Source organism: Coregonus lavaretus (genome assembly GCF_964263955.1).
Source record: "Coregonus lavaretus genome assembly, chromosome: 5".
Taxonomy (NCBI): Eukaryota; Metazoa; Chordata; class Actinopteri; order Salmoniformes; family Salmonidae; genus Coregonus; species Coregonus lavaretus.
The window spans coordinates 3632784-3659717 of record NC_139992.1 but is presented as its reverse complement, the minus strand read 5'-3'; the positions used below and the strand labels follow the sequence as shown (position 1 = coordinate 3659717).

Sequence of the window (26934 nt, the reverse complement as noted above, 5' to 3'; positions counted from 1 at the left end):
GGCATTGCACCAAACTTTTGTCTCAAAAACATCTAATCTGTGCTTCAGAACCAAAACGTTGTGTGTCTTGACTGTAGACCAATGACCAGGCATGCAAAGGCAGGCGCACATATCCAGATTAAACACCAGAAAGGACTTGTTTAATTTTCTCCTGTTTTGCCTCGCAAAAACAGAGTAGCCTATGTTCATATTATCCATATAAAATACGGTTTAGCAATCTGCTACGGACGCACACATCTTAGCCAGAACAATAGGCTACCTGGTGATTTCATTGATCATTTTCATGTTTCAGATAGGTCTAGTTTGGGTGGGTTAATTACATACCTCAGTGGTGGGTATACCTACTAGCTATATGTCTGTAACATAGCACTGCCTTCAATACTTATGGGACAAAGATGTACAGATGTAGGATTTTAATTTGATCACTCTTTTGTTGTTGAGAATTTGCAAACTTGTAGTGTACACTTGTAGTGTATACAAGGTTTAAATTAACATCCTACATCTGTAACATATCCTGGCGAATTAATGATGATATTTGGAAGGAAGAAAAAGGATTCAGACAGATCTGCTTTCCATCCCATCCTGAAACCTCCGCTGTATACAGGCCCTGTGATCCTGCTCGCTATGAAAATTCCAGAGAAGTGACATGATATCCCTAGTTGATATTGACTGCTAACATGATATCCCTAGTTGATATTGACTGCCAACATGATATCCCTAGTTGATATTGACTGCCAACATGATATCCCTAGTTGATATTGACTGCCAACATGATATCCCTAGTTGATATTGACTGCCAACATGATATCCCTAGTTGATATTGACTGCCAACATGATATCCCTAGTTGATATTGACTGCTAACATGATATCCCTGGTTGATATTGACTGCCAACATGATATCCCTAGTTGATATTGACTGCTAACATGATATCCCTGGTTGATATTGACTGCCACATGATATCCCTAGTTGATATTGACTGCCAACATGATATCCCTAGTTGATATTGACTGCTAACATGATATCCCTGGTTGATATTGACTGCTAACATGATATCCCTAGTTGATATTGACTGCTAACATGAATAACTTTCAGCTCAAAATGCAGGTGTAAAATGCAGTTTATTTCTGTATCTTGCGTTTTAAAAAATGCATCACCGTTTATGACTGTAATGACAGGCTACATTTGTGCAGCGATTGTGTGTTTCACACGGCATCACACACACACACACACACACACACACACACACACACACACACACACACACACACACACACACACACAGGGTCAGTTGTGTGTGACCCGGATTAGCCCAGATCAAATCAGACAGCGAGAGAGAGGCTCTGATCATCTCCACGACAACAGCCTCATTATCCAACAACCCCCTGCTGTGGCCCTCCACTCAGAAAGTTAGGCGCTCTTTGGTCGCGTGACTTGTGTGTTCACTCGCAACCCCACTGCAAGAAACACAACACTCCCAACGCACTCGTAAAGGTTCACACACAAACACAGGAACACAACACAACACACACACAGCCCTGTCTCTTCCTCTGGTGCCTCTCAAGTATCATTACACAGTAAATCACATCCTCCACAGTAGACAACGTTACTTAGTACCTCTGCTGCTCTGCTTCTGTTTCATGTGTGGGAGAGATGACTAGAAATATGGCTCTCTGCTACTCAATCAGGGGAGAGAGAGAGAGAGAGAGAGAGAGAGAGAGAGAGAGAGAGAGAGAGAGAGAGAGAGAGAGAGAGAGAGAGAGGAGAGAGAGAGAGAGAGAGAGAGAGAGAGAGAGAGAGAGAGAGAGAGAGAGAGAGAGAGAGAGAGAGAGAGAGAGAGAGAGAGAGAGAGAGAGAGAGAGAGAGAGAGAGAGAGAGAGAGAGAGAGAGAGAGAGAGAGAGAGAGAGAGAGAGAGAGAGAGAGAGAGAGAGAGAGAGAGAGAGAGAGAGGACTAGAAATAAGAAGCAAGCGGTTTGCTAATTGTCAACGTTGTGAACAGAGTGCCCATGGTGGTGGTGGGGCTGTGGTATTGGCAGGCATAAGCTACGGACAACAAACACAATTTGAATGCCCAGAGGTACCTTGATGAGATCCTGAGGCCCATTGTCGTGCCATTCATCCACCGCCATCACCTCATGTTTCAGCATGATAATGCGCGGCCCCATGTCAAGGATCAGTACACAATTCCAGGAAGCTGAAAATGTCGGAAAAGCTCTGTACACAAGCCACTCATTACAACAAAGCATCCTCTTAACAAGCCATTTGCTTAACGAGGCATGCCTTTTCATTGGCTCCAAGTCTGTTACAGTAAACTGTAAACCCTGAAATCACAAAAAAAAACTAATGACAACAGAAAGAAACAGCGAGTACATCTTAATCCCGGACATTAACTTAATAATCACGATTATCTGTGAACAGCGGCCCCGAGCAAGATATCCCATGGTGCTCTCATGGAAAACTGTGGCTGCATCTGAAATGGCAGCCTATTCCCTATATAGAGCACCCTATGGGACCTAGTCAAAAGCAGTGCACTGCATTGTGAATTGGGGTGCCATTTCAAACGCAGCACATGCCTGTGGGAAAGTCCACGCTGCTCCGTTCCTGTGCAGCGATTGTGGGTTGTTTGGGTGGAAAGCAGAATGGAATGGGATGGGGTGGGATGGCAACATGGAGAAGCCATCAGACAAGAGAGAGAGGGGGAGATGGGAGAAAGAGGGGGGGGATTGGATACAGTCTGTCATTCAGATTTCAGAAGAAGGGGAATGAATACAGTTGGGAGGCCAGAGTTACATGCTGTCAATCACGCCACTCACTATGTCCAGAAATAAACTGTAGTCCTATCCACTAGGGCCAGCCAACCCCAATAAACGGCCCGCGGGCCAGATCCGGCCCGCAAGAGCCAAATGTCTGGCCCACACTGACAGCATTGGCATTCACTTGTTATAATAAACATGAATTTAATATCCGCGGCTCTGCTTTATTTTGAAATGATCCCACACCTTGACCTGTGGCCGCGTGCATAAGTAAGACGTGCTTCACGCGCTTTGCGTACTCGTCTCCACTCAACTAGCTACCTAGTGTAGTGTCATACACACACAGGAGCCGCAGCCGCTCGCCAGTTAACCCTCTTTCATCAAAAGGACTGACCACTTCCTCACAAAAAAATTATTAAATCCAGTCTAACCAACATGGCATTCGCCAAGATACGCAAGGTAGACCAGGAGAACCGTCAGTTCAAAACTGACTGGACTGAGAGGTATTGCTTTTTTTTACCGGACCACAACAGTGCTAAGCCCACATGCTTAATATGCATGCAGACTGTAGCTGTAATCAAAGCGGACAATCTGAAGCGGCATTTTAACTCTATTCATGCTGCCAGTTTTAATGCAAACTACCCAGAAAAATCGGACCAGCGCAAACAAAAAATTGCAAGCATTTTAACGTCATACAAGCACTCGGTTTTAACTATGTGTAAAACAACATCGGCACAAGAGAGCGCAACAGCTGCCTCATTACACGTTTCTTGGAAGCTTGCAAGAGCTAAGAAGCTATTCGCCGATGCAGAGTTAATTAAACAATGTGCAATCGACAGTTTTAAACCAAGAGGAACCAATAAAAAAAGAAGTTGTTGAGCTGTTGAAGCAAGTGCTGCTGAACATAACATGCAGCAAACTTAACATGTAAATATTTGTATGAACATAACAAGATTCAACAACTGAGACATAAACTGAACAAGTTCCACAGACATGTGACTAACAGAAATTGAATAATGTGTCCCTGAAAAAAAGGGGGGGTCAAAATCAAAAGTAACAGTAAGTATCTGGTGTGGCCACCAGCTGCATTAAGTACAGCAGTGCATCTCCTCCTCATGGACTGCACCAGATTTTCCAGTTCTTGCTGTGAGATGTTACCCCACTCTTCCACCAAGGCACCTGCAAGTTCCCTGACATTTCTGGGGGGAATGGCCCTAGCCCTCACTGTCCAATCCAACAGGTCCCAGATGTGCTCAATGGGATTGAGATCCGGGCTCTCCGCTGGCCATGGCAGAACACTGACATTCCTGTCTTGCAGGAAATCACGTACAGAACGAGCAGTATGGCTGGTGGCATTGTCATGCTGGAGGGTCTTGTCTGGATGAGCCTGCAGGAAGGGTACCACATGAGGGAGGAGGATGTCCTCCCTGTAACGCACAGCGTTGAGATTGCCTGCAATGACAACAAGCTCAGTCCGATGATGCTGTGACACACCACCCCAGACCATGACGGACCCTCCACCTCCAAATCGATCCCGCTCCGGAGTACAGGCCTCAGCGTAACGCTCATTCCTTCGACGATAAACGTGAATCCGACCATCACCCCTGGTGAGACAAAATCACGACTCGTCAGTGAAGAGCACTTTTTGCCAGTCCTGTCTGGTCCAGCAACGGTGGGTTTGTGCCCATAGGCGACGATGTTGCCTGTGATGTCTGGTGAGGACCTGCCTTACAACAGGCCTACAAGCCCTCAGTCCAGCCTCTCTCAGCCTATTGCGGACAGTCTGAGCACTGATGGAGGGATTGTGCCTTCCTGGTGTAACTCGGGCAGTTGTTGTTGCCATCCTGTACCTGTCCCGCAGGTGTGATGTTCGGATGTACAGATCCTGTGCAGGTGTTGTTACACGTGGTCTGCCACTGTGAGGACAATCAGCTGTCCGTCCCGTCTCCCTGTAGCGCTGTCTTAGGCGTCTCACAGTATGGACATAGCAATTTATTGCTCTGGCCACATCTGCAGTCCTCATGCCTCCTTGCAGCATGCCTAAGGCACGTTCACGCAGATCAGCAGGGACCCTGGGCATCTTTCTTTTGGTGTTTTTCAGAGTCAGTAGAAAGGCCTCTTTAGTGTCCTAAGTTTTCATAACTGTGACCTTAATTGCCTGTAAGCTGTTAGTGTCTTAATGACCGTTCCACAGGTGCATGTTCATTAACGGTTTATGGTTCATTGAACAAGCATGGGAAACAGTGTTTAAACCCTTTACAATGAAGATGTCACGCTCTGGCTCCGGGACTGTGTATTTTGAGCCAGGGTGTGTTCATTTGGTTGTGTTGTATTTGGTTGTGTTTCATTGTTTGGTCGTGTGACTCCCAATCAGTGGTAACGAGTGTCAGCTGTCGGCTCGTTATCTCTGATTGGGAGCCATATTTAAACTGTCAGTGTTCACCTTAGTGTTGTGGGTTTTTGTTCCTTGTCAGTCATTGTAACGGAGGACTTCACGTTTCGTCATTGTTTGTTGTTTTCGTGTTTCGGCTTTAATTTAATAAAGTCATGTTCACCTTCAACGCTGCGCATTGGTCCTCCTCATTAGACGATCGTGACAGAAAAACCCACCAAGATGGGACCAAGCAGCGTGTCCAGGAGCCGTCGCCAGGGAGATCCCTCACAGATCTCCTTCGCCTCCTGGACTGGGTCAAGCCGAGTGAGGAGGAGAAGGGCTTGACACTATGGCAGAAGGGCGAGAGGCTGGCGAGCAATATGGAGACCTGGTCCACGGGTAGGAGAGACGCCCCGAAATTTTTTAGGGGGGGGCTCACGACGTCGGACCAGCAGGAGGCCGCGATAGAGCGGCCCAGTGGGTTGCCGGAGAAGGCCGCCGGGTTACGGGGGCCACTGGTCGAAGAGGGGATGGAGGAAGTAGAGGCACGGCGAGAGGTACTGGCGTGTGTTGCCAGTCCGGTCCGGCCCGTTCCAGATCCCGGTGTAGGACCAGTGGTGTGTGTCCCCAGTACAGTCCGGCCCATCCAAGCTTCCCGCACCAAGCCAGTGGTGTGCGTCGTCAGCCCGGCTCTGCCCGTGCCTGCTCTCCGCATCAAGCCTGTGGTGCGTCTCGTCAGCCCGGCTCTGCCCGTTCCTGCTCTCCGCACCAGGTCTGTGGTGCACGTCGCCAGCCCAGTCCGGCCCATTCCTGCTACTCGCAACAAGCCAAGGGTGCGAGTCGTCAGCCGGATTCAGCCCATTCCTGCTACTCGCACCAAGCCAAGGGTGCGAGTCGTCAGCCGGATTCAGCCCATTCCTGCTACTCGCACCAAGCCAAGGGTGCGAGTCGTCAGCCGGATTCAGCCCATTCCTGCTACTCGCACCAAGCCAAGGGTGCGAGTCGTCAGCCGGATTCAGCCCATTCCTGCTACTCGCACCAAGCCAGGGATGCGAGTCTTCAGCCTGGTGAGGCCTGTTCCGGCTCCACGCACCATGCAAAGGGTGCGTATCGTCTGCCAGGTCCGGTCCATTCCTGCCTCACGCGCCAAGCCAGGGGTGCGCGTCGGCAGTCCTGATCCAGCTAACTGGGTCAGATCGGACTGGGGACACTGCGGGGGGATTGTAGTAGGGTGGTGGTCAAGCCCGGAGCCGGAGCCGCCTCCGAGGAGCAATACCCACCCAGCCCTTCCCTATTTGGGGTGTAGGCGCGGTCGGAGTCCGCGCCTTTAGGGGGGGGTACTGTCACGCTCTGGCTCCGGGACTGTGTATTTTGAGCCAGGGTGTGTTCATTTGGTTGTGTTGTATTTGGTTGTGTTTCATTGTTTGGTCGTGTGACTCCCAATCAGTGGTAACGAGTGTCAGCTGTCGGCTCGTTATCTCTGATTGGGAGCCATATTTAAACTGTCAGTGTTCACCTTAGTGTTGTGGGTTTTTGTTCCTTGTCAGTCATTGTAACGGAGGACTTCACGTTTCGTCATTGTTTGTTGTTTTCGTGTTTCGGCTTTAATTTAATAAAGTCATGTTCACCTTCAACGCTGCGCATTGGTCCTCCTCATTAGACGATCGTGACAGAAGATCTGTGAAGTTATTTGGATTTTTACAAATTATCTTTGAAAGACAGGGTCCTGAAAAAGGGACGTTTCTTTTTTTGCTGAGTTTATATTGTTGATATCTATTTTGTGTATATGATATCTTTCCAATCCTTTCAGATCTATTATACATGTGCTAAATTTACACAGGCAGCCCATTTCTGACGTTAAGCTGCTGTCTTACAGGCTCCTGACCAATTCTGCAATTTGTTGTGTTTTTTTCTGCTTTTTCTTAACTTACATAATGTCTCCTCCATCATTTCCTATGACCGAAAACAGCTTCTGGACATCAGAACAGTGATCACTAACCTCGATTTGGACGAAGATTTCTACTTCAACGAGCAGGCAGCTCTGGAAGTTCTGCTTACCCGGACCAGGCCCTGTCAGCAGTGTCATCATGAGACTACGTAGGCGAGCATGTAGTCGTGGTTGAACGAGGACATGAATATACGACTCGCTGGTTTTTCATCGTCAAGACTGGACGGCAAGAGAGTGAGGTCTCTTTTGTTAACAACAGCTGGGCGCGAGATCTCTAATGTTAAGGAAGCCTCTGAGTTAGAATACCTCAATTTTCATCTATATTTTTCGTAGCTGTCTATTTACCACCACAAACTGCTGGCACTAAGACCTCGCTCAACGAGCTGTATGGGGCCATAAGCAAACAAGAAAATGCTCATCCAGAGGCGGCGCTTCTAGTGGCCGGTGATTTTAGTGCAGGAAAACTGAAATATAATTTACCTCATTTCTACCAGCATGTCACCTGTGTAACTAGAGGTGACAAAACTCTAGATCACCTTTACTCCACACACAGAGACATTTACAAAGCTCTGCCTCGCCCTCCCCTTGGCAAATCTGACCATAACTCTATCCTCCTGATTCATGCTTACAAGCAAAAACTCAAACAAGAAGTACCAGTGAAGCGCTCAATACTGAAGTGGTCCGATGAAGCGGATGCTAAGTTACAGGACTGTTTCGCTAGCACAGACTGGAATATGTTCCGGGAATTCATCTGATAACATTGAAGAGTTTACCACATCAGTCAATGGCTTCATTAATAAGTGCATCGCAGTGCACTGGATCCTGGACTTCCTGACGGGCCGCCACCAGGCGGTGAGGGTAGGCAACAACACATCTGCCACGCTGACCATCAACACAGGGGCCCCTCAGGGGTGTGTGCTTAGTCCACACCTGCACTCTCTGTTCACCCAAAACTGCGTAGCCGCGCACGACTTCCAACACTTGACGACCCTACGGTGGTAAGACTGGTCACCGGTGGCAATGAGGCAGCCTATAGAGGGGAGGAGGTCAGAGACCTGGCAGTGGTGTGCCAGGACAACAACCTCTCCCTCAACGTCAGAAAGACAAAAGAGCTGATTGTGGACTACAGGAAATGGAGGGGCGAGAGTTTCAAGTTCCTCGGTGTCCAAATCACATCCACACAGTTGTGAAGGGGCACGTCAGAGCCTCTTCCCCCTCAGGAGGCTGAAAAGATTTGGCATGGGTCCTCAGATCCTCAAAAAGTTATTTATTTTAATTTTATTTTTATTTCACCTTTATTTAACCAGGTAAACCAGTTGAGAACAAGTTCTCATTTACAACTGCGACCTGGCCAAGATAAAGCAAAGCAGTGCGATAAAAACAACAACACAGAGTTACATATGGGGTAAAACAAAACAAAGTCAAAAATACAACAGAAATACATATAATATACAGTGTGTGCAAATTTAGCAAGTTATGGAGGTAAGGCAATAAAATAGGCTATAGTGCAAAATAATTACAATTAGTATTAACACTGGAATGATAGATGTGCAAGAGATGATGTGCAAATAGAGATACTGGGGTACAAATGAGCAAAATAAATAACAATATAGGGATGAGGTAGTTGGGCGGGCTAATTTCAGATGGGCTGTGTACAGGTGCAGTGATCGGTAAGGTGCTCTGACAACTGATGCTTAAAGTTAGTGAGGGAGATAAGCGTCTCCAGCTTCAGAGATTATTGCAATTTGTTCCAGTCATTGGCAGCAGAGAACTGGAAGGAATTGCGGCCAAAGGAGGTGTTGGCTTTGGGGATGACCAGTGAGATATACCCGCTGGAGCGCAGACTACGGGTGGGTGTTGCTATGGTGACCAATGAGCTAAGATAAGGCGGGGATTTGCCTAGCAGTTATTTATAGATGGCCTGGAGCCAGTGGGTTTGGCGACGAATATGTAGTGAGGACCAGCCAACAAGAGCGTACAGGTCACAGTGGTGGGTATTATATGGGGCTTTGGAGACAAAACGGATGGCACTGTGATAGACTACATCCAATTTGCTGAGTAGAGTGTTGGAGGCTATTTTGTAAATGACATCGCCGAAGTCAAGGATCGGTAGGATAGTCAGTTTTACGAGGGCATGTTTGGCAGCATGAGTGAAGGAGGCTTTGTTGCGAAATAGGAAACCGATTCTAGATTTAACTTTGGATTGGAGATTCTTAATGTGAGTCTGGAAGGAGAGTTTACAGTCTAACCAGACACCTAGATATTTGTAGTTGTTCACATACTCTAGGTCAGACCCGTCGAGAGTAGTGATTCTAGTCGGGTGGGCGGGTGCAAGCAGCGTTCGGTTGAAGAGCATGCATTTAGTTTTACTAGTGTTTAAGAGCAGTTGGAGGCTACTGAAGGAGTGTTGTATGGAATTGAAGCTCGTTTGGAGGTTTGTTAACACAGTGTCCAATGAAGGGCCAGATGTATACAAAATGGTGTCGTCCGCGTAGAGGTGGATCTGAGAGTCACCAGCAGCAAGAGCGACGTCATTGATATACAGCTGCACCACTGAGAGCATCTTGACTGGTTGCATCACCGCCTGGTATGGCAACAGCTCGGCCTCCGACCGCAAGGCACTACAGATGGTAGTGCATACGGCCCAGTACATCACTGGGGCCAAGCTTCCTGCCATCCAGGACCTCTATACCAGGCGGTGTCAGAGGAAGGCCCTCAAAATGGTCAAAGACTCCAGCCACCCAAGTCATAGACTGTTCTCTCTGCTACTGCACAGAAAGTGGTAGCAGTGCACCAAGTCTGGAACCAACAGGACCTTGAACAGCTTCTACCTCCAAGCCATAAGACTGCTAAACAAGACTGCTAAATAGCTACTCAAATGGCTACCCAGACTACCTGCATTGACCCTTTTTTCACTAACTTATTTGCACAGACCCTATGCACACACACTCACACATACTTACACTGAAATCCCTACACACACACACACACTACACACGCCCACACACACACATAGCACACTCACACATGCATACTGACACCACACACATACACACACACACACACATTCATAGTCACCACATACGCTGTTGCTACTGTCTATTATCTATTCTTTACACCTACCTACAGTATACTGCTGCTACTGTCTATTATCTATCCTGTTGTCTAGTCCCTTTACCCCTACCTACAGTATACTGCTGCTACTGTCTATTATCTATCCTGTTGTCTAGTCCCTTTACCCCTACCTACAGTATACTGCTGCTACTGTCTATTATCTATCCTGTTGTCTAGTCACTTTACCCCTACCTACAGTATACTGCTGCTACTGTCTATTATCTATCCTGTTGTCTAGTCCCTTTACCCCTACCTACAGTATACTGCTGCTACTGTCTATTATCTATCCTGTTGTCTAGTCACTTTACCCCTACCTACAGTATACTGCTGCTACTGTCTATTATCTATCCTGTTGTCTAGTCCCTTTACCCCTACCTACAGTATACTGCTGCTACTGTCTATTATCTATCCTGTTGTCTAGTCCCTTTACCCCTACCTACAGTATACTGCTGCTACTGTCTATTATCTATCCTGTTGTCTAGTCACTTTACCCCTACCTACAGTATACTGCTGCTACTGTCTATTATCTATCCTGTTGTCTAGTCACTTTACCCCTACCTACAGTATACTGCTGCTACTGTCTATTATCTATCCTGTTGTCTAGTCCCTTTACCCCTACCTACAGTATACTGCTGCTACTGTCTATTATCTATCCTGTTGTCTAGTCACTTTACCCCTACCTACAGTATACTGCTTCTACTGTCTATTATCTATCCTGTTGTCTAGTCACTTTACCCCTACCTTCAGTATACTGCTGCTACTGTCTATTATCTATCCTGTTGCCTAGTCACTTTACCCCTACCTACAGTATACTGCTGCTACTCTCTATTATCTATCCTGTTGTCTAGTCACTTTACCCCTACCTACAGTATACTGCTGCTACTGTCTATTATCTATCCTGTTGTCTAGTCACTTTACCCCTACCTATATGTGCACAGTTACTTTACCTCAATTACCTGGTACCCCTGCACATCGACTCAGTACTGGTACTTCCTGTATATAGCCATGTTATTACCTGGTACCCCTGCACATCTACTCAGTACTGGTACTTCCTGTATATAGCCATGTTATTACCTGGTACCCCTGAACATCTACTCAGTACTGGTACTTCCTGTATATAGCCATGTTATTACCTGGTACCCCTGCACATCTACTCAGTACTGGTACTTCCTGTATATAGCCATGTTATTACCTGGTACCTCTGCACATTGACTCAGTACTGATACTTCCTGTATATAGCCATGTTATTACCAGGTACCCCTGCACATCTACTCAGTACTGGTACTTCCTGTATATACCCATGTTATTACCTGGTACCCCTGCACATCGACTCAGTACTGGTACTTCCTGTATATAGCCATGTTATTACCTGGTACCCCTGCCCATCGACTCAGTACTGGTACTTCCTGTATATAGCCATGTTATTACCTGGTACCCCTGCACATCGACTCAGTACTGGTACTTCCTGTATATAGCCATGTTATTACCTGGTACCCCTGCACATCGACTCAGTACTGGTACTTCCTGTATATAGCCATGTTATTACCTGGTACCCCTGCCCATCGACTCAGTACTGGTACTTCCTGTATATAGCCATGTTATTACCTGGTACCCCTGCACATCGACTCAGTACTGGTACTTCCTGTATATAGCCATGTTATTACCTGGTACCCCTGCACATCGACTCAGTACTGGTACTTCCTGTATATAGCCATGTTATTACCTGGTACCCCTGCCCATCGACTCAGTACTGGTACTTCCTGTATATAGCCATGTTATTACCTGGTACCCCTGCACATCAACTCAGTACTGGTACTTCCTGTATATAGCCATGTTATTACCTGGTACCCCTGCACATCTACTCAGTACTGGTACTTCCTGTATATAGCCATGTTATTACCTGGTACCCCTGCACATCTACTCAGTACTGGTACTTCCTGTATATAGCCATGTTATTACCTCGTACCCCTGCACATCTACTCAGTACTGATACTTCCTGTATATAGCCATGTTACGTTTACTCGTTATTGTTATTCGTTATTCACTGTTTATATATATATTTTTATCTTTATCTTAACTCTGCATATTTTGGAAAAGGACCCGTAAGTTAGCATTCCACTGTTAGTCTAGACCTGTTGTTTAATTGTAGATGATTGATTTGATCTTTTGCCCCATTGTTGGCAAAAGATCTGATCTGATTGGTCAAAAGACGAATTAGTGGCAAAGGATCTGAATGTGACTGCCTGTATAAATGCAGCCACACAGCAAATTGGCCATTGTTACCTGGTGTTGATACATTTTCAGTGTAACATTTCTTGTGTTGATTCAGGTGTTAAACTACCACTCCTTGGTGTTAAAGAACCCCAGTGTTGGTGTTAATAACCAGTGTGTCAGTTCTACTCTGTGGAGAGTACAACAGTCCCATCAAAACCACGCCCATCATTATCATATTTCCCAGCATGCTCTACTGCAGGTAGATTGTTTTTATTATCTGTGTTTTTGCATATACATTGATTGATTGGTTAATCTTACGTTACACAAAGATAAATAATTTTCTAAACTAATCCAATCAGTTAGTTAGATTTTTTGCACCCCATTAGTGAAATGGTTGTTCCATTTTTAACCCTGACAGTCATTCTGAATGCAGTTTGAGGGTGAATGAAAATGGAGTGCCTAACTCTAGTTGGATTCCAATAGGAATTACACATCATTTTGCATAATGTAAACAATGAGTTTCAGGCCATTGTACAATAAGGTTCTTATGAGATATGTAATGTATCGTCATAAAGTGTTACATTTTAACGATAACATTAGCCTAGCCACTCACTTGAAGGCCACAGGACAGAAAATGAATGAATTCAACAACCATGTCTCTGTCACTAATAAATACAGTCATGTGTGGTAATTCTACGATTCACTCAAAAAGGCAAGGCACGCTGGGAATTTATAGTGGAGGCGTGGCTTAGGGTTGTGTGGCTTTCAGTTATTTATTTTAGCCACCCGTGAGTGGAAGAGTTACACCAGTTTAAGTGGTCTATGGTTATCTTAATTAACTTTTGAGCATGTCTGCTGCCACGTCTGAAGTCTGTTTAAATGGTTACATAAGAGTATGTGGCAATAAAGAGTTATAAATAACTTTATGGTGTTCTTAACCCAACACTGAGAGACCTTGTCTCTGTAGCTCAGCTGGTAGAGCACGGTGCTTGTAACGCCAAGGTAGTGGGTTCGATCCCCAGGACCACCCATACACAAAAAAAATGTATGCACGCATGACTGTAAGTCGCTTTGGATAAAAGCGTCTGCTAAATGGCATATAATTATTAAATGGCATATTATTATTATTATATTATTATTATTAGATACGGACCTCTTGGCGTAATGGTTAAAAATACAATATGAGGTGTTATTGCGTAACACTAAAAGTGTTAATTCCCCAACGCTGACAAAGTGTAAAAGCGTCAGTTCTGAGCACAGGGTTAATTTAACACTGAAAAGTATGGACCCATATACACACTGCCCCAGTGTTAAATTTAACACAGTAAGTGTTGATTCAACACAGAATAATTTTGTGTACATGGAGTGCCTCTGGGGTTAGGCTGGTGTTAGGGGTTGGGACTAGACTAGGGGTTAGGCTGGTTTTAGGGGTTGGGACTAGACTAGGGGTTAGGCTGGTGTTAGGGGTTGGGACTAGACTAGGGGTTAGGCTGGTTTTAGGGGTTGGGACTAGACTAGGGGTTAGGCTGGTGTTAGGGGTTGGGACTAGACTAGGGGTTAGGCTGGTGTTAGGGGTTGGGACAAGACTAGGGGTTAGGCTGGTGTTAGGGGTTGGGACTAGACTAGGGGTTAGGCAGGTGTTAGGGGTTGGGACTAGACTAGGGGTTAGGCTGGTGTTAGGGGTTGGGACTAGACTAGGGGTTAGGCTGGTGTTAGGGGTTGGGACTAGACTAGGGGTTAGGCTGGTGTTAGGGGTTGGGACTAGACTAGGGGTTAGGCTGGTGTTAGGGGTTGGGACTAGACTAGGGGTTAGGCTGGTGTTAGGGGTTGGGACTAGACTAGGGGTTAGGCTGGTGTTAGGGGTTGGGACTAGACTAGGGGTTATGCTGGTGTTAGGGGTTGGGACTAGACTAGGGGTTAGGCTGGTGTTAGGGGTTGGGACTAGACTAGGGGTTAGGCTGGTGTTAGGGGTTGGGACTAGACTAGGGGTTAGGCTGTATAGCTGGAGGCTGTGGTACAGATCTGCTGTCCCCCTGGACACAGACAGATGACTTCTCCAGCTGCTGGTGCGACTCATAAACTGGCTAGGCTGGAAACACAGGGGCCTCTTTAGAGTTCCCTGCTCTGGTCTGTTCTGTCGCAGCAACACTGTACAGTGCATTAGGAAAGCATTCAGACCCCTTGACTTTTTCCACGTTGTTACGTTACAGCCTTGTTCTAAAATGGATTAAATAGTTTTTTTCCCCCTCATCAATCTACACACAATACCCCATAATGACAAAGCAAAAACAAGTTTTTGTAAATGTATTTAAAACAAATAACTGAAATATCAAATTTACATAAGTATTAAGACCCTTTACTCAGTACTTTGTTGAAGCATCTTTGGCAGCGATTACAGCCTCAAGTCTTCTTGGGTATGACACTACAAGCTTGGCACACCTATATTTGGGGAGGTCCTCCCATTCTTCTCTGCAGATCCTCTCAAGCTCTGTCAGGTTGGAGCGTCGCTGCACAGCTATTTTCAGGTCTCTCCAGAGATGTTCGATCGGGTTCAAGTCTGGGCTCTTGCCGGGCCACTCAAGGACATTCAGAGACTTGTCCCGAAGCCACTCCTGTGTTGTCTTGGCTGTGTGCTTAGGGTCGTTGTCCTGTTGGAAGGTGAGCCTTCGCCCCCGTCTGAGGTCCTGAGCGCTCTGGAGCAGGTTTTCATCAAGGATCTCTCTGTACTTTGCTCCGTTCATCTTTGCCTCGATGCTGACTAGTCTCCCAGTCCCTGCCGCTGAAAAACATCCCCACAGCATGATTTTGCCACCACTAAGCTTCACCGTAAGGATGGTGCCAGGTTTCCTCCAGACGTGACGCTTGGCATTCAGGCCAAAGAGTTCAATCTTGGTTTCATCAGACCAGAGAATCTTGTTTCTCATGGTCTGAGAGTCCTGTAGGTGCCTTTTGGCAAACTCCAAGCGGGCTGTCATGTGCCTTTTACTAAGGAGTGGCTTCCGTCTGGCCACTCTACCATAAAGGCCTGATTGGAGGAGTGCTGCAGAGATGGTTGTCCTTCTAGAAGGTTCTCCCATCTCCACAGAGGAACTCTGGAGCTCTGTCAGAGTGAAAATCAGGTTCATGGTCACCTCCCTGACCAAGCCCTTCTCTCCCAATTGCTCAGTTTGGCCGGGCGGCCAGCTCTAGGAAGAGTCTTGGTGGTTCCAAACTTCTTCCATTTAAGAATGATGGAGGCCACTGTGTTCTTGGGGACCTTCAATGCTGCAGAATATTTTGTGTACCCTTCCCCAGATCTGTGCCTCGACACAATCCTGTCTAGGAGCTCTACGGACAATTCCTTCGACCTCACGGCTTGGTTTTTGCTCTGACAGGCACTGAAAACTGTGGGACCTTATATAGACAGGTGTGTGCCTTTCCAACTTATGTCCAATCAATTGAATTTACCACAGGTGGACTCCAATCAAGTTGTAGAAACATCTCAAGGATGATCAATGGAAACAGGATCCACCTGAGCTCAATTTCGAGTCTCATAGCAAAGGGTTTGAATACTTATGTAAATAAGGTATTTCTGTTTTTTATTTTTAATGAATTTGCAAACATTTCTAAAAACCTGTTTTCGCTTTGTCATTATGGGGTATTGTGTGTAGATTAATTTAATAAATTTTAGAATACGGCTGTAACGTAGATTAATGAGATAAAAAAAGAAAGAATGTAATCCATTTTAGAATAAGGTAACAAAATGTGGAAAAAGGGAAGAGGTCTGAATACTTTCCGAATGAACTGTATATACAAAAGTATGTGGACACCAAATTAGTGGATTCGGCTATTTCAGCCACACCTGTTGCTGATGTGTATAACATTGAGCACACAGCCATGCAATCTCCATTGACAAACATTGGCAGTAGAATGGCCTTACTGAAGATCTCAGTGACTTTCAATGTGGCACCGTCATAGGATGCCACCTTACCAACAAGTTAGTTCGTAACATTTCTGCCCTGCTACAGCTGCCCTGGTCAACTGTAATTATTGTTATTGTGAAGTGAAAACGTCTAGGAGCAACAACGGCTCAGCCGCGAAGTGGTAGGCCACACAAGCTCACAGAACGGGACCGCCGAGTGCTGAAGCACGTAGCACGTAAAAAATAGCCTGTCCTCGGTTGCAACACTCACTACCGAGTTTCAAACTGCCTCTGGAAGCAAGGTCAGCACAAGAACTGTTTGTCGGGAGCTTCATGAAATGGGTTTCCATGGCCGAGCAGCCGCACACAAGCATAGGATCACCATGCGCAATGCCAAGTGTCGGCTGGAGTGGTGTAAAGCTTGCCGCCATTGGACTCTGGAGCAGTGGAAACACGTTCTCTGGAGTGATGAATCCCACTTCACCATCTGGCGAATCCCACTTCACCATCTGGCGAATCCCACTTCACCAACGGACAAATCTGGGTTTGGCGGATGCCAGGAGAACGCTACCTGCCCCAATGCATAGTGCTAACTGTAACGTTTGGTGGAGGAGGAATAATGGTCTGGGGCTGGTTTTTATGGTTCGGGCTAGGCCACTTGGTTCCAGTGAAGGGAAATCTTAACGCTACAGCATACAATGACATTCTAGACAATTCTGTGCTTTCAACTTTGTGGCAACAGTTTGGGAAAGGCCCTTTCCTGGTTCAAATCAAATAAAATCAAATTGTATTTGCCACATGCGCCGAATACAACAGTGAAATGCTTACTTACAAGCCCTTAACCAACAATGCAGTTTTTGACAATGCCCACGTTCACAAAGAGAGGTCCATACAGAAGTGGTTTGTCGAGATCGTTGTGGAAGAACTTGACTGGCCTGCACAGAACCCTGACCTCAACTCTATCGAACACCTTTGAGATTAATTGGAACTCCGACTGCGAGCCAGGCCTAATCACCCAACATCAGTGCCCGACCTTACTAATGCTCTTGTGGCTGAATGGAAGCAAGTCCCCGCAGCAATGTTCCAACATCTAGTGGGAAGCCTTCCCAGAAGAGTGGAGGCTGTTATAGCAGCAAAGGGGAGACCAACTCCATATTAATGCCCATGATTTTGGAATGACATGTTCGATGAGCAGGTGTCCACATACCTTTGGTCATGTACTGTATAAACAGTGGGGAGAACAAGTATTTGATACACTGCCGATTTTGCAGGTTTTCCTACTTACAAAGCATGTAGAGGTCTGTAATTTTTATCATAGGTACACTTCAACTGTGAGAGACGGAATGTAAAACAAAAATCCAGAAAATCACATTGTATGATTTTTAAGTATTTGATCACCTACCAACCAGTAAGAATTCCGGCTCTCACAGACCTGTTAGTTTTTCTTTAAGAAGCCCTCCTGTTCTCCACTCATTACCTGTATTAACTGCACCTGTTTGAACTTGTTACCTGTATAAAAGAGACCTGTCCACACACTCAATCAAACAGACTCCAACCTCTCCACAATGGCCAAGACCAGAGAGCTGTGTAAGGACATCAGGGATAAAATTGTAGACCTGCACAAGGCTGGGATGGGCTACAGGACAATAGGCAAGCAGCTTGGTGAGAAGGCAACAACTGTTGGTGCAATTATTAGAAAATGGAAGAAGTTCAAGATGACGGTCAATCAACCTCGGTCTGGGGCTCCATGCAAGATCTCACCTCTTGGGGCATCAATGATCATGAGGAAGGTGAGGGATCAGCCCAGAACTACACGGCAGGACCTGGTCAATGACCTGAAGAGAGCTGGGACCACAGTCTCAAAGAAAACCATTAGTAACACACTACGCCGTCATGGATTAAAATCCTGCAGCGCACGCAAGGTCCCCCTGCTCAAGCCAGCGCATGTCCAGGCCCGTCTGAAGTTGGCCAATGACCATCTGGATGATCAAGGGGAGGAATGGGAGAAGGTCATGTGGTCTGATGAGACAAAAATAGAGCTTTTTGGTCTAAACTCCACTCGCCGTGTTTGGAGGAAGAAGAAGGATGAGTACAACCCCAAGAACACCATCCCAACCGTGAAGCATGGAGGTGGAAACATCATTCTTTGGGGATGCTTTTCTGCAAAGGGGACAGGACGACTGCACCGTATTGAGGGGAGGATGGATGGGGCCATGTATCGCGAGATCTTGGCCAACAACCCAACAACCTCCTTCCCTCAGTAAGAGCATTGAAGATGGGTCGTGGCTGGGTCTTCCAGCATGACAACGACCCGAAACACACAGCCAGGGCAACTAAGGAGTGGCTCCGTAAGAAGCATCTCAAGGTCCTGGAGTGGCCTAGCCAGTCTCCAGACCTGAACCCAATAGAAAATCTTTGGAGGGAGCTGAAAGTCCGTATTGCCCAGCGACAGCCCCGAAACCTGAAGGATCCGGAGAAGGTCTGTATGGTGGAGTGGACCAAAATCCCTGCTGCAGTGTGTGCAAACCTGGTCAAGACCTACAGGAAACGTATGATCTCTGTAATTGCAAACAAAGGTTTCTGTACCAAATATTAAGTTCTGCTTTTCTGACGTATCAAATACTTATGTCATGCAATAAAATGCAAATTAATTACTTAAAAATCATACAATGTGATTTTCTGGATTTTTGTTTTAGATTCCATCTCTCACAGTTGAAGTGTACCTATGATAAAAATGACAGACCTCTGAATGCTTTGTAAGTAGGAAAACCTGCAAAATCGGCAGTGTATCAAATACCTGTTCTCCCCACTGTATGTACATATAGGTAGGGATAAAGTGACTAGGCAACAGAATAGATAATCAAATGTAGCAGCAGCGTATGTGATGAGTCAAAAGAGTTAGTGCAAAAAGGGTCAATGTAGATAGTCCATGAAGCTATTGCTTAACTATTTAAATAACTATTTATCAATGGTTTGGGGGTAGAAGCTGTTCAGGGTCCTGTTGGTTCCAGACATGGTGCGTCGGTACCGCCTGCCGTGCGGTATCAGAGAGAACAGTCTATGACTTGGGTGGCTGGAGTCTTTGACAATTTTTAGGGGCCTTCCTCTGACACCAACTGGTATAGAGGTCCTGGATGGCAGGGAGTGCAGCCCCAGTGATGTACTGGGCCGCACTCACTACCCTCTGTAGAGCATTGTGTTAGGATGCCAAGCAGGTGCCATACAAACAGGTGATGCAGCCAGTCAAGATGCTCTCAATGGTGCAGCTGTAGAACTTATCTGAGGGCCCATGCTAAATCTTTTCAGCCTTCCGAGGGGGAAGAGACATTGTTGTGCCTTCTTCATGACTGTGTTGGTGTGTGTGGACCATGATAATCCCTTAGTGATGTGGACACCGAGGAACTTGAATCTCTCAAGCCGCTCCACTACAGGCCCGTCGATGTGAATGGGGGCGTGCTCGGTTTTCTATAGTCCACGATCATCTCCTTTGTCTTGGTCACGTTGAGGGAGAGATTGTTGTCCTGGCACCACACTGCCAGGTCACTAACCTCCTCCTTATAGGCTGTCTCATTGTCATTGGTGATCAGGCCTACCACCGTTGTGTCGTCAGCAATCTTAATGATGGTGAGGCCTCCCGAGTGGCACAGCGGTCTAAGGAACTACAGCCTTTGTTTCAATCCCAGGCGGTATCACAGCCGGCCGTGACCGGGAGCCCCATAGGGCAGCGCACAATTGACCCAGCTTCTTCTGGGTTAGGAGAGGGTTTGGCCGGGGGGATTTCCTTGGCTCATTGCGCTCTAGCGACTCCTTGTGGCGGGCCGGGCGCCTGCAAGCTGACTTCGTTCATCAGTTGTACGGTGTTTCCTCCGACACATTGTTGCGCCTGGCTTCCGGGTTAAGCGAGCAGTGTGTTAAGAAGCAGTGCGGCTTGTTGGGTCATGTTTTGGAGGATGCATGACTCGACCTTCACCTCTCTCCCCATTGTGGAGTTGCAGCAATGAGACAAGATCGTAACTACCAATTGGATATCACGAAATTGGGGAGAAATAGGGGGTAAAATAAATTTAAAATAATAATTCATGATGTTGTGAAGTACAGGATGGGACTAAGCACGCACCCCCGTGGGGCCCCAGTGTTGAGGGTCAGCGTGGCAGATGTGTTGTTGCCTACCCTCACCACCTGGTGGCGGCCCATCAGGAAGTCCAGGATCCAGTTGCAGGGGGAGGTGTTCAGTACCAGGGTCCTTAGCTTAGTGATGAGCTTGCAGGGCACTATGGTGTTGAACGCTGAGCTATAGTCAATGAACAGCATTCTCACGTAGGTGTTCCTCTTGTCCAGGTGGGAGAGGGCAGTGTGGAGTACAATAGAAATTGCGTCATCTATGGATCTGTTGGGGCTGTATTTGAATTGGAGTGGGTCCAGGGTATCTGGGATGATGGCGTTGATGTGAGCCATGATGTGAGTGCTATGATGTGAGTGCTAAAGGTCGGTAGTCATTTAGACAGGTTACCTTGGCGTTCTTAGACACAGGGACTTTGGTGGTATGCTTGAAACATGTTGGTATTACAGACTGAGTCAGGAAGAGGTTGAAAATGTCAGTGAAGACACTTGCTAGCTGGTCAGTGTATGCTCTGAGTATGCGTCCTGGTAATCCGTCTAATCCTTGTGAATGTTAACCTGTTTAAACGTCTTACTCACATCGGCTTTTTGACTGATTGATGGCTCGTCAGAGGTCGTAGCGGGATTTCTTATAAGTGTCCGAATTAGTGTCCCGCTCTTTGACCTTGGCAGCTCTAGCCTCTAGCTCAATGCAGATGTTGATAGTAATCCATGACTTCTGGTTGTGGCAAACTCCTCAATGTTATGTGTGTATGTGTCTATGTGTGTATGTGTGTGTGTGTCTATGTGTGTGTGTGTGTGTGAAATGATGGAGGGATGGAGGGTGGAGGGATGGAGGGATGGAGGGGTGGAGGGATGGAGGGGTGGAGGGATGGAGGGATGGAGGGGTGGAGGGATGGAGGGTGGATGGATGGAGGGTGGAGGGATGGAGGGGTGGAGGGATGGAGGGGTGGAGGGATGGAGGATAGAGGGATGGAGGGTGGAGGGATGGAGGGATGGAGGGTGGAGGGATGGAGGGGTGGAGGGGTGGAGGGATGGAGGGTGGATGGATGGAGGGTGGAGGGATGGAGGGGTGGAGGGGTGGAGGGATGGAGGGATGGAGGGATGGAGGGATGGAGGGTGGATGGATGGAGGGTGGAGGGATGGAGGGTGGAGGGATGGAGGGATGGAGGGATGGAGGGTGGAGGGATGGAGGGATGGCGGGATGGAGGGGTGGAGGGATGGAGAGTGGAGGGTGGAGGGATGGAGGGTGGAGGGATGGAGGGGTGGAGGGATGGAGGGATGGAGGGGTGGAGGGATGGAGGGGTGGAGGGATGGAGGGTGGAGGGATGGAGGGGTGGAGGGATGGAGGGTGGAGGGGTTGAGGGATGGAAGGATGGAGGGGTGGAGGGGTGGAGGGATGGAGGGTGGAGGGGTGGAGGGTGGAGGGATGGAGGGTGGATGGATGGAGGGTGGAGGGGTGGAGGTGTGGAGGGATGGAGGGATGGAGGGTGGAGGGATGGAGGGTGGAGGGATGGAGGGTGGAGGGATGAGGAGTGGAGGGTGGAGGAGGGGCACAATGCTCCTTTGTCTGCTGAGTGCAACTGTTATTTTTGGCTGCAGTCTTTCTCTCTCCTATCTCTCTCTCTCTCTCTCTCTCTCTCTCTCTCTCTTGCTCTCTCTCTCTCTCTTGCTCTCTCGCCCTCTTTCCCCCCTCTCTCTCTCTCTCTCTCTCTCTCTCTCTCTCGCTCTCTCTCTCTCTCTTGCTCTCTCGCCCTCTTTCCCCCCCCTCTCTCTCTCTCTCTCTCTCTCTCTCTCTCTCTCTCTCTTGCTCTCTCTCTCTCTCTTGCTCTCTCGCCCTCTTTCCCCCCTCTCTCTCTCTCTCTCTCTCTCTCTCTCTCTCTCTCTCTCTCTCTCTTGCTCTCTCTCTCTCTCTTGCTCTCTCGCCCTCTTTCCCCCCCCTCTCTCTCTCTCTCTCTCTCTCTCTCTCTCTCTCTCTCTCTCTCCCTCTCTCTCTCTCCCTCTCCCTCTCTCTCTCCCTCCCTCTCTCTCTCCCTCCCTCTCTCTCTCCCTCCCTCTCTCTCTCCCTCTGTGTGTTTCCCTGATGACTACACACGGTGAAAACTTCATCTCCAGTAAGAGAGGCTGTGGTTGTGGTGTCTGAAGGAAGACTGGAACATCCAACACACACGCAAACACACACACACACACACCTTTCACTTCTGCTGTTGCTTAGCAACAATACACTTTACCAACAGTGACTTCCAGAGCTCATGTCTGTGGATAGGTCTGCCTGTCATCATCATTTAAGGATTGTTCTTAGTTTGACTGCTGCTGGGATATACTGTGCAGCATGTTGTTAATGTATGGCCTAGGCAACACAAAAGTGTACAACACACACACACACACACACACACACAAACACACACACACACAGCGACACACACACACACACACACACACACACACACACACACACACACACACACACACAGCAGCAGCATCTCACCTGCAGCAGTATCTTGTTCCCGTCGTAGTCCTCAGTCTGCCAGCGTACCTCGCTGATGGGGGTACAGGGGCGCGGCAGGAGGGGTACCAACGCCCCGACGTCCCTCACCCTCACCTCCATCACCGCCGACTCCGTTGGGGCGGGACTCTGGCCCCTCGGCAACCGCTTGAACGACAGCTGGATCTCCGTATCTGGGTTGGAGTACACCACGAAAAAACAAAAGTCTTCTTTCTTCTGGGCCAGCCTCCTCTGAAGGATCAGCCGGTACAGCCGCACCATGTCCCAGAAGCTCTCGTAACGGCAGTAGACGGTGAAGCGTACAATCTCTTTACCGTAGTGAACCTGGCGTACCGCCCACAGAGGAGTCCCCGGGGCCAGGGTGAAGAAGTCTTGGCTGCAGGGAGTCAGCGGGAGCATCCTGCGGCCGTTGTTGACCCTCTCGGTATGGTGGAAGCGCCAGGGGGGTCGCTGGAGAGCACGGTGTAACGTCACGATCTGCTCCTCGCCCCCGTACTGCTCCTGCAGGAAGAGGATGACGGCCAGCGCCGGCTGGCACTGCGGAGGGCCGTGATTGGCTGAAAAAGATGCCGAAGCAGGACATGATTGGCGTTTGGGCTTCTGTTGCCAGGCGGCTCTCTCGGAGACGCGGAAGAGCTGCAGTTCAGGGTGGACCCAGGCCAGGACGGTGTCGGCAGCATACTGCAGGGCCTTGGCCTGCCCCGGGTCAGTAATGAGGTGGACACTGACCAGGAAAGGATCCTGCAGCTCCACCATGGATAACTCACCTCCAACACAGAGACAGAGAGAAGAGGAGGAGGAGGAGGAGGAGGAGGAGGAGGGGAGGGGAGCGGAGTAGAGAACAAGAAGAAGAAGCCATTAGAAATGATATGATATGATATTGTGAATCTGAAAACATTTATTTACCAAACTACTAATTCTTTCACCCCTCTCTCTCGCCCCTCTCTCCCTCCCCCCTCTCTCTCTCTCTCTCTCTCTCTCTCTCTCTCTTTCCCTCCCTCTCTCTCTAATAGGCCCATGCAGAGCAGGGTTCTGTTGTCTCATTAGTTTCATTAGCAGGTCGTTAGTGAGGCCCAGACACACACACACACACACACACACACACACACACACACACACACACACACACACACACACACACACACACATACACATACACATACACATACACATACACATACACACACACACACACACAGAGAGAGGAATGCTCCAGAGCCCGGCAGGAAACTCAAACAAGGTGTGCCCCCTTCCTGACCCCCTGACCAAGACCAACTAAGACAGAACTTAAACCCCCACAGGAAGGGGCGGACTTAGTGATTTGGAGGCCCCAGGCAGAGGCCAGTCTGAACGCCCCCATGTGGGTTTTATAGAGACGTAATTTAACTGTAAAAAGGTATTATCTTTTAATGTGCCATGAACACAACCAGTCATGATGTTTTCATCTGATTGTCAAATAAATCACATAAAAACTAGGTTACCTTCGCACGTTCATCCAAAATAATTCCAGCATCCGATTAGTGCACTGTGCACCCGCCAACTTTCCATCAATTTGCAAGTGGCCGAAACTATCTCACCGGAGAAACATCCTAACGAGCGAAACGGCGCCCCTCTGTCTTACTGTACACTGAGTGAACAAAACATTAGGAACACCTGCTCTTTCCATGACATAGACTGACCAGGTGAATCCAGGTGAAAGCTGTGATCCCTTATTGATGTCAATTGTTAAATCCACTTCAATCAGTGTAGATGAAGGGGAGGAGACAGGTTAAACAAGGATTTTTAAGACTTGAGACAATTGAGACATGGGATTGTGTATGTGTGCCATTCAGAGGGTTAATGGGCCTTAGAACGGGGTATGGTCGTAAGTGCCAGGCGCACCGGTTTGAGTGTGTCAAGAACTGCAAAGCTGCTGGGTTTTTCCCACTCTCAACAGTTTCCTGTATGTATCAAGAATGTCTCACCACCTAAAGGACATCCAGCCAATTTGACACAACTGTGGGAAGCATTGGAGTCAACATGGAACACTGTGGAACACATGATACAAATACATGAGGCTGTGTCACGAACGTTGACTGATGACTCGTGGAACCAAGGCGCAGCGTGATAACGTACATTTTATTTAGTCCACAACACACGAACAAAACAACAAAACGAAACGATACGTGAAGTCCTGAGGTTACACACACCAAACCTTTACGGATCAAGATCCCACCAACTAACTGGTGCCAACAGGCTGCCTAAGTATGGTCCCCAATCAGAGACAACGAGCTACAGCTGCCTCTGATTGGGAACCACCCTGGCCAACATAGAACTAAACGATCTAGAACAAAAAACATAGAAAACTAAACATAGAAAAATCCACACCCTGGCTCAACATTTAAGAGTCCCCAGAGCCAGGGCGTGACAGTACCCCCCCCCCCCCCCAAAGGCGCAGACTGCGGCCGCGCCACACAAACACAAGAGGGTAGGGGCCGGGTGGGCATTCCGCCTCGGAGGCGGATCCGGCTTCGGGCGTGACCACCACCTTTTCTCCACCTCCCCGTTGCGCCCCTGGTCTGGTCCCGCTGACTGGAGCTGGACCCGACGACGGTGGACCAGACCTTACCGGCTCCGGACTGGTGCGAGGGACAGGAACAGGCCGGACCGGGCTGGCGACGCGCACCACTGGCTTGGTGCGAGGGACAGGAACAGGCCGGACCGGGCTGGCGACGCGCACCACTGGCTTGGTGCGAGGGACAGGAACAGGCCGGACCGGGCTGGCGACGCGCACCACTGGCTTGGTGCGAGGGACAGGAACAGGCCGGACCGGGCTGGCGACGCGCACCACTGGCTTGGTGCGAGGGACAGGAACAGGCCGGACCGGGCTGGGAACACGCACCACTGGCTTGGTGCGGGGAGAAGGAACAGGCCGGGCTGGACTGGGAACACGCACCACTGGCTTGGTGTGGGGAGCCGGAACGGGCCGGGCCGGACTGTGGAGGCGGACTGGAGGTCTGGAGCGGAGAGCTGACACAACCCGTCCTGGCTGAATGCCTATTTCCACACAATATGTGTGAGGCATCAGCACAGGACGTACAGGGCTGTGCACTCGTACTGGCGCTACAGCACGTGGCACTGGCGCAGGACATACGGGACCGAGGAGGCGTACTGGAGGCCGTGAGCGTTGAGCCGGCACACCCCGTCCTGGCTGCATGCCCATCTTAGCACGACACGTGCGTGGTGCTAGCACCGGACGTACAGGACTGTGCCGGAACACTCGTGGCACAGTACGTGGCTCCGCATAACACGGAGCCTGCCCAGTCTCACGCTTCCTAGCCTGAGTACGGGGAGTTGGCTCTGCTCTACCTCTAGGCTCCGCCAACCACCCTTTTAGCCGCCCCCCCAAATTTTATTGGGGCTGTCTATCAGGCTTCCTCCTCGGCCGGTACCCTCTGCGATGCCGCTGCTCCTCTCTGTAGCGCGCCTCCACAGTCTCCTCCCAAGGACGGCGATCCATTCTGGCCTGAATCTCTGCCCAAGTCCAGGATCCCTTCCCGTCCAGGATCTCCTCCCAAGTCCAGGCTGTCTGTTCCTGGACACGCTGCTTGGTCCTCTTTAGGTGGGATCTTCTGTCACGAACGTTGACTGATGACTCGTGGAACCAAGGCGCAGCGTGATAAGCGTACATTTTATTTAGTCCACAACACACGAACAAAACAACAAAACGAAACGATACGTGAAGTCCTGAGGTTACACACACCAAACCTTTACGGATCAAGATCCCACCAACTAACTGGTGCCAACAGGCTGCCTAAGTATGGTCCCCAATCAGAGACAACGAGCTACAGCTGCCTCTGATTGGGAACCACCCTGGCCAACATAGAACTAAACGATCTAGAACAAAAAACATAGAAAACTAAACATAGAAAATCCACACCCTGGCTCAACATTTAAGAGTCCCCAGAGCCAGGGCGTGACAGGCTGTGTATCTAGCCTATGTATTTGATGATGTCTGGCCAAATG

At 48.5% G+C, this 26934-nt stretch overlaps 1 protein-coding gene across 1 annotated transcript in view; it reads right to left on the bottom strand.

The window, feature by feature from the left end:
• The window catches only part of fam124a (family with sequence similarity 124 member A), a gene marked incomplete at both ends in the record, with an annotated part of 70795 nt that overhangs the window by 8171 nt on the left and 35690 nt on the right, over window positions 1-26934 (bottom strand). The window contains one exon of the mRNA XM_084161336.1: window positions 22912-23696. Coding sequence (XP_084017462.1) covers window positions 22912-23696 — 785 coding nt within the window. The remainder of the gene's footprint in view (window positions 1-22911; window positions 23697-26934) is intronic.